Here is a 12,398-nt window from a genome sequence, read left to right as displayed (position 1 = left end):
TACATGTTGCGTTTATATATTTTTTCAGTATACAAGACATATTGCCCCCCTGTTATGAGCACAGCAGCAGCGGTGGCGATCAGTTCTGCACCGCAGGTAGTCTACCATTTTGGAAAGAGACCGGGGGAGGCGCGCCGCGTGCACTAACCAAACCGGGCCAGTGCAACTGAATCTGTCTGTGAGGGACAATTTCCCCCAGACCGAGCCGCGTGAGCAAAACGGTTCCACGATTATTGTATAGGCTCCATTTCGACGAACGAACGGCTCGGATCATCTGATTGCAGTGATTTAGGAGGGATTGTCATCCGGATGCTGTTCCGTAGCCTAGCCTACAGAGGGTAGCCTACCAGAGCCAGAGTGGGTTGTGATGCATCAGTGTGTTTGACGGCTTTTCACGTAGGCTATATGTATCTTTGAAGATAGTGCTGAGAATGTAACAGCTCATGGGACAGACAAACACAGAGTTGTTATAGATTGAGAGAACGGAACACCGTCAGCGCTGACACGGTGAGGGTATTGAATCGTGTCTCTCTCTTTTCTCTCATCCTCCTCATCCTTCTTCCGGCATCACTGACGGAGGCTGCTGATGCTGCCGTAGCTCGTGAAAAAAATCTCTGTAGCAACTACCTGGACTGGGCTGTGCGTTATCTATATCCCGCTAGATGCTGTGAATTATCCCGCGGGATTGTGATTTGGGCTATACAAGAAGGAAGGCATCATAGTCATTACGTTTCGTTTGCTCCGGTTTGACTCCGTCGCTGTCGTCATCATTGCTTAGGAAAGAGCCATAGGCTATTGCAAAAACTGCTGTTCTATTAGCTATTGGAAGGCCTTATTATTTGATATTGATTTGAATCTTAAAATTAGTAAAGTGTTATGGGTAATATCCGAATAACAATCTGATATTTGCTGTGTTTTTCAAGGAGGTATTCCGGAGACATACAAGTGACATGTGCCAGAAGCGATGTCTGACAAACGGTTAGACGGCCATACATAGCCTATGAGAAAGGTGGAAGGGAATTATTTCTCATATAGGCTAGTTCAGGAGTCGCCACATTCTCAGAGTTATCATTTAGGCTAAATAAAAGCGCAATCTTGCAGATTAGCTTTTGGCTATTCAGTTTATGCGCCAGCATCGGGGTGCGACGTCATGAGTTGAATATGCTTGCCAGATGTTGCCTTTGATGTGATTCATTCAGTTGCATGGGTACATAGGCTACTTTGGGTTGCATTTATTCAGCAAACATATCTACTGACTCCTCCATTGCTCAACTAATTAATTAGTCAGTGCCCCCCTTTGCTCATAGACCTACTTTAATAGGCTTACCTACTTCATAAGAATACCGGGACTGGGATACAACACAAACTGTGCTACAATGATACCCGGATCCGCTGCGTCGATGCTCCCATCGATGTCTTCTGAAGACATTAAACTATACCAGCATAACTATGTCCGGAACTCCAATGCCATCGGACTCCTGTGGGCCATCTTCACCATCCTGTTTGCCATCTTGAACGTGGTGATCTTCAGCCAGCCCTATTGGATCGGGGACGGCGTGGACACCCCACAGGCCGGCTATTTCGGCCTCTTCCACTTCTGCACCGGCGATGGGATCCAGAGGGAGCTCGACTGCACAGGGACCTTCACCGAGTTCGCTCAGATCCCTTCCACCGCGTTCAAGGCCGCGTCGTTCTTCGTCGGGATGTCAATGATGCTGGTGATAGCTTGCATTGCTTCTTTCACTCTCTTCTTCCTGTTCTCCACCACCACCGTCTATAAGATCTGCGGCTGGATGCAGGGGGCCTCGGGTAAGTCAGTGAGTGCCGCTAGGTCAGCTTGTTTTTTGAGTAATGTCTTGGAAGTAGTCCTAAACCTTCCACCTGCAATGTTTGTGTATAGCGTTTTAGGTTAGCTATATGCCTACAAATGAACTGAATATGATGTATTGTTAGCTTATCTGGCCTGGTTAAGTGATCAAAAGTTAACACATATGCCTATTATATCAGTGTCTTCCTATGCATGGAGCTAATCAAGTGTTAGGATTTCAGCTTTCATGTTAAGAAATAGACTAATGCGGACTGCCTGTACACTGACACATTTTTGGCCCTACATTGTAACAATTCCAATGAATTAGGAAATAGCCCTATGTCTATCCATCTCGTATGTTTTCTGGTTAGGAGGGTATTCGGTCCTGCCGACTGTATGGTGGTAGGCAGGTGGTGCTGAACAAACAGCAATGCTGTTTTAATCCTGTCTGAAAAGAGTGCTGAGAACAGATATGTGATGTGGCACTGTCCATTGTGCTGAAAGGAGAGCTATGTAGATTGGTTAGGTATTGCGATTGGCGCTGTCCATGGTGCTGAAGGGACCTGTAGGGGTTGTAATGCTGTACTTACGTCGGTTGACTCTGACCATGGTGCTGAATGGACAGCCATGTATACTGGACAAAAATATAAACGCAAAATGTATAGTGTTGGTCCCATGTTTCGTGAGCTGAAAAGAAAGTTCCCAGAATTTTTCCATACGCACAAAAAGCTTATTTCTTTACAATTTTGTGCACACATTTGTTTACATCCCTGTTAGTGAGCATTTATCCTTTGTCAAGATAATCCATCCACCGGAGGAGTGGCATATCAAGAAGCTGATTAAACAGCATGATCATTACATAGGTGCACCTTGTGCTGGTGACAATAAAAATGCCACTCTAAAATGTGCAGTTTTGTCACACAACACCATGCCACAGGTGTCTCAAGTTTTGAGGGAGCCTACAATTGGCATGCTGACTGCAGAAATGTCCACCAGAGCTGTTGCCAGAGAATTTAATTTTCATTTCTCTACCATAAGCCACCTACAATGTTGTTTTAGAGAATTTGGCAGTACATTCAACCAGCCTCACAACTGCAGACCACGTGTAACCACACCAGCCCAGGAACATCTGGCTTCTTCACCTGCAGGATCGTCTGAGACCAGTCAACCGGACAGCTGATGAAACTGAGGAGTATTTATCTCTGTAATGAAGCCCTTTTGTGGTGAAAACTCATTCTGATTGGCTGGGCCTGGCTCCCAAGTTGGTGGGTCTATACCCTCTCATGCCCACCCATGGCTGCGCCCCTGCCCAGTCATGTGAAATCCATAGATTAGGGCCTGGTGAATTTATTTCAATTGACTGATTTCCTTATATGAACTGTAACTCAGTAAAGTCGTTGAAATCATTTTAATTATTGCATGTTGCGTTTATATTTTTGTTCAGTATTGGTTGGTTAGCGGGTGGTTCTGCAGGGAGAAATAGACTGGTTAGAGCTGTCTTTGGTGCTGAATGGACAGCTATATGGGTTGCACCTGCAGTCATGTTGTTGTCACAGGTGCATGCAGTTCAGAATACACTGAGTATACAAAATGTTAAGTATACCTGCTTTTTCCATGACATGGACTGACCAGGTGAATCCAGGTGAAAGCTATGATCCCTTATTGATGTCACTTGTTAAATCCACTTCAATTAGTCTAGATGAAGGGGAGGAGACAGGTTAAAGAAGGATTTTTAAGGCTTGAGACAATTGAGACATGGATTGTGTACGGGTGCCATGCAGAGGGTGAATGGGCAAGACAAAACATTTAAGTGCCTTTGAACGGGGTATCGTAGTAGGTGCCAGGTGCATCAGTTTGAGTCAAGAACTGCATGGCTGCTGGGTTTCCTGGGCTCTGGTCAAAAGTAGTACACTATATAAGAATTAGGGTAACATTTGGGACTCAACCTTAGATGTGATTGAACACCATCAACATACAGTATATTTACTTAGTGTTTTTATGCTAATGTGAGATAATGCTAATGTGAAATAATGTTTTAGAACCTTCTAGTTCAAATTTTGTCAAATTCCTGGAATCTTCTTTCCTTCCTCTCCAAGCAATCTAAACATGTAAATAAGCATTGCATCAAATGGTTCCTACTATCTCTCTCTCTGACCACACACACACACTGAACACACACCCAAACACAAACACAATCCGAATGAGAAGGTGATTTTTTGGAAGGAATCCAGGTCTATAATGTGTTATCTTGGTCTGAATAAAGGCAGCAATAAGCCACAGTCTTAATGAGGGCACCACTGTGCTCGTGGTGCTGCAGTTAGAGAGATGAAAGAGACGAGGGAAACAAGCAGCCCTTTCAAACCAACAGCAGTGTGTGTGTGTGTGTGTGTGTGTGTGTGTGTGTGTGTGTGTGTGTGTGTGTGTGTGTGTGTGTGTGTGTGTGTGTGTGTGTGTGTGTGTGTGTGTGTGTGTGTGTGTGTGCGTAACTTCCATTACTTTTTGTTTCGCTCAAGGTTAGGTTAGGGAAGGCGTCTGCATCTATCTGACGTGGCTTGGCTAGGGCAGTGGTGCACAGGTGGTTCACTTAACTTGCATTCCTGATGTGACCCTTACCATAATGTTATGTTTTCTAGCCTCAAGATTAGAGAGTAATACAAATCAGTACAAGTCAATATAGGACACAACTGTTGGAAGCATTGGAGTCACTTTCAACACCTTGTAGAGTCCTTGTAGATGTAGAATTAAGGCTGTTCTGCTGGCAAAAGGGAGAGGGGGGGAGGGGGGGCTGCAACTCAATATTAGGAAGGTGTTCCTAATGTTTGGTATACTCCGTGTGTGTGAGTGTGTCAGTTAAGTGTGTGAGTGAGCATATATCTATATCTCTGGATCTCGGAGGTGCACTTCTCTCTCTCTCTTGGTTTAAATCCTGGGGAAAGAGCTGTGAAAAGGCTTCATGCAAAACCAAGGAAATAGGTTGCAGCGTTAATGAAAGAGTAAAGACCACCAGGAGACAGAGGATGAGAAGTAGGGTAGAGATTCTATTATAGCTACCCAAAATGTCTACCATCCATGTGTGTAGTGCACTCCATGCGTTTCCTCTTTTTCGGTCCCACTCGCCACTACTCCCTTCCAAGGACTAGTCTTGAAAAGCCAACCCTAGGCAACTAGGGTCTGGTTTAAATGACAGACTCTTTTGGTATAGAGGAACTACATCACTGCCTACGTCGCTACCTTGAATAAAATGCTAAATAGTAGCTAGCAAGATGGACATCATGGAGGTTCTTTTTAATGAGTGCATTTCGTAAGTGGCTAGTTTGCATCAACTGCCTTGACTAAAACTACTGCAAAGGTTTTGCCTGCAAACTTTGGTTTCGAATCGCAACGTTCTGGCATGTCTGCCTCGTGATTTGTTGGGAGAGTTATCTGTCCCACCCCGGAACACGTTTTTTCCCCTCATCGAAGTTGTCAAAAGAGTCCGTAATTGAAACTGTTGCCTAGGGTTGCGTTTTCCAGACTGTTCCCTACCCACTCTGGCTATGTTGGCTAGCTAAGTCCATGCGCAGAAACACGTCATCCAATCTAACGGTCGTCTCGGCGCCGAACTGTGCATACGCAAGCCGTCGATTGAAAGACACTTCTTCGATATAAAGTTGTTTTTGGCTAAAATAAAAACGTTTCAGTTTGTCACTTTCACTATTTTCAGCTACTTAAGACATTGGCTCAAATCTAGGTTGTGCATTTCGATTTCGAGAAAATTAAAAACTAAGGAAGAATCTTTCACTTCTCTCATTGACTTATCAAACCCCAAACCCCAGCCTGGTCTATTTGATCTGTTTCTCAAGTGTTTCCGGAAGTATTGCGATGTTGCGCCTCTGGGTTTAGAAACTCTGTGCTTTCTCCCTCTTTCTATCCCTCATTCTTTCTATCCCTCTCGCTCTCTGTCCTCTCTCCTCCCTCGCTTCCTCTATCATCAGATCCTGCAGCTCTCCTCCTTGCAGTCTGTACATTATGTGCTCCCTCTCTCCTTTTCCCTCTCTATCCTTGCTCTCTCCCTCTTATCCTGGAGATCTCCACATGGTGCACCAATTAACAGTGAAAAGCTTAACAAAGCTGTCAGTGCAGGCAGTGCCCTTAGAGGCAACCAGAGCGTGAGGTCAGTAATAATCGCTCCTCTACAAATTATGTTGTCATGTTGTGTACATTTTTATATCCTTCCCTCTGTAGTTCCGGCTGTTGTTTTTCAGCCAGAACGTTGGGAATAAGCTGTTGTTCCTGTAGTGAGAAACTAGCACATTGAAAATGACTCATTGGAGTGAACTAAGACATTGCCTAGACTTAGAGAATGTGTGAACTGGCATCTTTGACATCTATCAATCTATCAATGTCACGCTGGTATAAAGGATTTGGAGACAGGCGCAGGAATACACAATAGGGGTTTTTAATACACCCAAAACAAATACTGGTGAACAGAATGAGTATCAGTACTGGGGGGATCCGTGACAATCAAGACTGAGGGAGGATGGATCTATCAAGGCTTTCAATGGCCACATTTTGGGGATGACCAAATGCAAGAGAGTTTTGCAAAAATAACAAATGTACATGTTTTCTTTGTAAGATTACAAAACAATAACTTTTTCATTGCATGTTTGTCATATTGGTCTTCACATTTGTACTAACTTCTGTGGTAACTTTTAGACAAATACACTTACAGCTTATGATACAAAAGGTGTAAAATAAATGCAAGTCTTATGTCCAGGGTGAATACATTTTTATTCATGTATATCAGACACACCACACCCCTTACAAAAAAGATTGCAGTTTTGAAACTGCAGTAAAGGTGTAGTAAATATAGTTGACTGTGGAATTTTGGATGCAGTAATTGTAACTGCAGTAATGCTGGATTGTACTGCAGTTGTATTGCACTTTGACTGCAATCCTTTTCGTAAGGGACAGGTGTGTCGACTAAAATATATACAGTACCAGTCAAAGGTTTGGACACACCTACTTATTCAAAGGTTTTTCTTATGTTTTACAATTTTCTACATTGTAGAATAATAGTAAAAACATCAAAACTGTGAAATAACACATATGGAATCATGTAGTAACCAGAAAAGTGTTAAACAAATCAAAATATATTTTAGATTTTAGATTCTTCAAAGTAGCCACCCTTTGCCTTGATGACAGCTTTGCACACTTTAGGCATTCTCTCAACCAACTTCACCTGGAATGTTTTTCCAACAGTCTGAAGGAGTTTCCACATATGTTGAGCGCTTGTTGGCTTCTTTTCCTTCACTCTGCGGTCCGAACTCGTCCCAAACCATCTCAATTGGGTTGAGTTCGGGTGATTGTGGAGGCCAGGTCATCTTATGCAGGACTCCATCACTCTCCTTCTTGGTCAAATAGCCTTTATACAGCCTGGAGGTGTATTGGGTCATTGTCATGTTGAAAAACAAATAATAGCCCCACTAAGCCCAAACCAGATGGGATGGTGTATCGCTGCAGAATGCTGTGGTAGCCATGCTGGTTAAGTGTGCCTTGAATTCTAAATAAATCATTGACAGTGTCACCAGCAAAGTACCCCCACACCATCACACCTCCTCCTCCATGCTTCATGGCGGGAAATACACCTGCGGAAATCATCTGTTCACCGATTCTGCGTCTCACAAAGACATGGCGGTTGGAACCAAAAATCTCAAATTTGGACTCATCATTGCTCTTTTTTCTTGGCCTAAGCTAATATCTTATTATTATTGGTGTCCTTTGGTAGTGGTTTCTTTGCAGCAATTCAACCATGTCATGATGTTTGCCCTGTTGGTGAGGTTTATGCCCCCCATAAATACCTTTCCCCCTTTTATCTCTCTACTCTACAGATTGGACTCTTAGAAAGCCCTTTGTTAACATGGAGAGAGTCTGGTAACATCAAAAGGTTGGGGGACGGACCATATTTCGGTAATCCAACCAGTTGAAAATATCCGTTTGTACTTAAAGAATATGATGTCAGATCAGTTGTCGTCTGAGACATTATTACTGATGATAGGATGACATAAACTGTATCTTGGAAAGTCTACACATTCTAGTTATCAGATTCACATGGAATTGTTGTGCAATTTAGATGTTTAAAATATGAAACTATGTGAAAAGATTAAATGTAATTTTAGCTTCTCAATGAGAGAATTGTTTTCATAAGTGAACTATGCTCACTCAGTGGCCCCGCCCATGTGAACAGACATTGGTTGTGAACTATGAAACACGCCCTTCTCTCCACCACTACAAAAGCCCAAAGTCAACCTGGTGTTCCTGATGACGTGAGGACTGCTATCCATATGTTTAAAAGGGCTAATATCAACTACAGAACTAAGCCAACCTCAGCGTGAGCTATGATTGCGAATGGTTGAACGACTACAACCTAACAAAATTAACATTGTGTTCCCGGTGACATGAGGACTGATGTCCATATGTTTAGAAGGGCGAATTTCAACGTGGAGGTGACGATCGACACGCTGGAAGGATGAATTTCGACCATACCAGCAAGAATATAACATGAGCATATAGTATGGCAACTTGGTATGAACTTTGAACTCTTATTCACTAAAGAAGTGATACATCCTAGACGTCGAACTAGCAGCAGCAGCTGCAGCTGTAAACGTGGGCTAGGAAAGGACGGACAACCTCCTCAGAAAGACAAGGTACTACAACGTATCCGTTCTACCACATGACGACGGTACTACAACGTATCCGTTCTACCACATATTCTTCAAAGGACAAGGGAGATCTCTGCTGGGCAACCCAGCCTTCCATCTACGACCAATCTATCGAAGCGCAGCTCAAAGTAAATATTTCTTGCATTTTCCTTTTCCAAATGGGCGGTTATTTAGAATGCATAAGACTCTGTATTTACGATAGCATAGCTTCATGAGGTCCGATAGAAACCCATTCCTTTTGTTCCTCAGTCTTCCCGCGGCATTCATTCAAACCCAACCTCCTTTCTTTGTGTAACCAGCCGTCATATCGGTTCCGTCCACCAGGGACGTTTCCTTGTATGACATAATTAGTAATCAATGTATGATCCATCCTGTGTATATGTAATTCTGTGTGATTATTTAGGAAATAAATAATTAAACCAAATGTTGTATTGCTGATTCAACTTGTTAGCCAGGGTTCTTGAAGATTACCAATAATTTTATGACGTTCAGACTGAATAAGGTGACGTTTAATAATTGACTGCTTTTGATGTAAAAGATTACCAGGTCTTTAAGAGTTTATTCGGAAGACAACAACTCTATAAACATTCTTCCGTGGTGCCCCGACTTCCTAGTAATTACATTTACATGATTAGTTTAAATCAGGTAATATTAATTACAGAGAAATTATTTTATAAAATAGCATGTCATATCACTTAATCCGGCATAGCAAAGACACGGCAACCATGAAGGCCTTATTCACACAGTCTCCTCTGAGCAGTTGAGATGTGTCTGTTATTTTAACTCTGTGAAGCATTTATTTGGGATGCAATTTCTGAGGCTGGTAACTCTAATGAACTTGTCCTCTGCAGCAGAGGTAACTCTGGGTCTTCCTTTCCTGTGGTGATTCTCTTGAGAGCCAGTTTCATCATAGCACTTGATGGTTTTTGTGACTGCACTCGAAGAAACTTTCAAAGTTCTTGACATTTTCCGGATCGACTGACCTTCATGTTTTAAAGAAATGATGCTGTCATTTCTATTTGCTTATTTGAGAAGTTTTTGCCATAATATGGACTTGGTCTTTTACCAAATAAGGCTATCTTCTGTATACCCCCCTACCTTCTATTTTTATTGCCAAATTTAACTTGCAACATGACCTTTAAATGAGACACAACCACATGGCTGTCTGGCTCACGCACACACACACACACACACACACACACACACACACACACACACACACACACACACACACACACACACACACACACACACACACACACACACACACACACACACACACACACACACACACCCATGCACACACACATACCCTGCTTGCTTAAGTTTAATTGCACACCTAGGGACTTACTGTAGTGTTTGTTCCTATTAGTGCTTTGGAGTGTGTGTGTTTGCATGTGCATCAAAGCCAACATTTTAGCTTTTGTATGTAATTCAATGAGGAACTTGGGCAGTAAATGTAATGTTCCATGTCATTACATATGAGCCTCAGAAGAACCACTTCAAGCTGGCATTGGGGAGAGGGGAGGAATATAAACTCTACCATCACATCGTGAAGTGTTAAAGAGAAAAAATAAATGAGTGGTGAGAAATTAAGGATAAAAAAGAAAGAAAAGACCGACAGACAGACAATGCATGAAAATATGAGGTTGAGAATATGATGATTCTCTCACTTTCTCTATATCTCGCTCTGCCTCTCTCTCCTTACTCCTCTCTCTCTCTCTCTCTCTCTCTCTCTCTCTCTCTCTCTCTGTGGCTCTTATTCTCACAGTCCATTAGCTTCACTGAGAGGATGTTACTGAAAGGAGCATTAAAGACTAGTTAATTGGAGAGATGGATTGCTGCAGGAGAGAGAGAGAGATAATGAGGGAGAGAGCGAGCTCTGAGTGAAAGAGAGAGCTTGCACCATTACAACTGAAGACCTGTCCTTGTTAATACAGATGTGGTCAGTGTTTGTGGAAGTTAGATAGCTGAAATTGGATTAGGGAAGTTTTTTGCAATACAAAATGTGTGTGCACATGCACGTGTGCATGCATTCCTGCATTGGAGTGTGTGAGTGTTCCAAAGAGCAGATCTGTAACGGTGTTCCTCCTCCTCTTCGGATGAAGAGGAGGAGCAGGGATTGAACCAATATGCAGCTTTGCGATTTGACATGATATTTATTAAACAAAACAGAAAATACGACGAACACTTGAATAATTACATTTACATTTTACATTTAAGTCATTTAGCAGACGCTCTTATCCAGAGCGACTTACAAATTGGTGCATTCACCTTATGATATCCAGTGGAACAACCACTTTACAATAGTGCATCTAACTCTTTTAAGGGGGGGGGGGTTAGAAGGATTACTTTATCCTATCCTAGGTATTCCTTAAAGAGGTGGGGTTTCAGGTGTCTCCGGAAGGTGGTGATTGACTCCGCTGACCTGGCGTCGTGAGGGAGTTTGTTCCACCATTGGGGTGCCAGAGCAGCGAACAGATTACAAATTACAAAACAACAAACGACGTAGACAGACCTGGACGTAAGAACTTACATGTAACGAAGAACGAACGAACAAGTACTGACTACAAACAAAACGAACGAACGAACGATACAGTCCCGTATGGTGCAACATCGACACAGACACAGGAGACAACCACCCACGACAAACAATGTGACAACACCTACCTTAATATGATTCTCAATCAGAGGAGATGAAAACCACCTGCCTCTAATTGAGAACCATATTAGGTACCCATTAACCAACATAGAAACAGAAAACATAGACTGCCCACCCAAACTCACGTCCTGACCAACTAACACATACAAAAACTAACAGAAAACAGGTCAGGAACGTGACATAACCCCCCCCCCCCTTAAGGTGCGAACTCCGGGCGCACCAGCACAAAGTCTAGGGGAGGGTCAGGGTGGGCATCTGACCACGGTGGTGGCTCAGGCTCTGGGCGAGGTCCCCACCATAGTCAATCCCAGCTTACTTCTCCCCCTCAGAATGACCACCCTCTTATTCCACCCACCTAATATAAGAGGCAACACAAAAATAAGGGACAGCTCCGGGACAAGATAGCTCAGGACAGAGAGGTAGGTCAGGATAGAGAGGTAGCTCAAGATAGAGAGGTAGCTCAGGATAGAGAGGTAGCTCAGGATAGAGGGAAAACTCCGGACTGAAGGGCAGCTCCGGACAGAGAGACAGCTCTGGACTGAGGGGCAGTTCTGGATACATGGCAGCTCTGGACGCTCATGACTAGCTGACGGCTCTGGACGCTCATGGCTGGCTGACGGCTCTGGACGCTCATGGCTGGCTGACGGCTCTGGACGCTCATGGCTGGCTGACGGCTCTGGACGCTCATGGCTGGCTGACGGCTCTGGCTGCTCATGGCTGGCTGACGGCTCTAGACGCTCATGGCTGGCTGACGGCTCTGGACGCTCATGGCTCACTGGCGGCTCTAGCAGATCCTGTCTGGTTGGCGGCTCTGGCAGATCCTGTCTGGTTGGCGGCTCTGGCAGATCCTGTCTGGTTGGCGGCTCTGGCAGATCCTGTCTGGTTGGCGGCTCTGGCAGATCCTGTCTGGTTGGCGGCTCTGGCAGATCCTGTCTGACGAATGGCTCTAGCGGCTCCTGACTGACTATCGGCTCTGACGGCTCGGGACAGACGGGCGGCTCTAATGGCTCGGGACAGACGGATGGCTCAGACGGCACTGGGCAGACGGATGGCTCAGACGGCACTGGGCAGACGGATGGCTCAGATGGCGCTGGGGAGACGGATGGCTCAGATGGCGCTGGGGAGACGGATGGCTCAGATGGCGCTGGGGAGACGGATGGCTCAGATGGCGCTGGGGAGACGGATGGCTCAGATGGCGCTGGGGAGACGGATGGCTCAGATGGCGCTG

General features: G+C 44.3%; 1 protein-coding gene across 2 annotated transcripts in view; it reads left to right on the top strand.

Moving 5' to 3' along the window:
* Positions 1 to 1,244: 1,244 nt before the first annotated feature.
* Positions 1,245 to 12,398, top strand: part of LOC139540427 (LHFPL tetraspan subfamily member 3 protein-like) — a 60,564-nt gene continuing 49,410 nt past the window's right edge. For both annotated transcript variants that reach the window (XM_071344233.1, XM_071344232.1), the window contains exon 1: positions 1,245 to 1,809. In XM_071344233.1, coding sequence (XP_071200334.1) covers positions 1,377 to 1,809 — 433 coding nt within the window. In that variant the 5' untranslated portion in view covers positions 1,245 to 1,376. The remainder of the gene's footprint in view (positions 1,810 to 12,398) is intronic.

This window comes from Salvelinus alpinus, chromosome 15 (assembly GCF_045679555.1).
Source record: "Salvelinus alpinus chromosome 15, SLU_Salpinus.1, whole genome shotgun sequence".
Lineage (NCBI taxonomy): Eukaryota > Metazoa > Chordata > Actinopteri > Salmoniformes > Salmonidae > Salvelinus > Salvelinus alpinus.
Note: the sequence above shows the minus strand (reverse complement) of the source record. Positions and strands in the feature narration are given on the sequence as shown.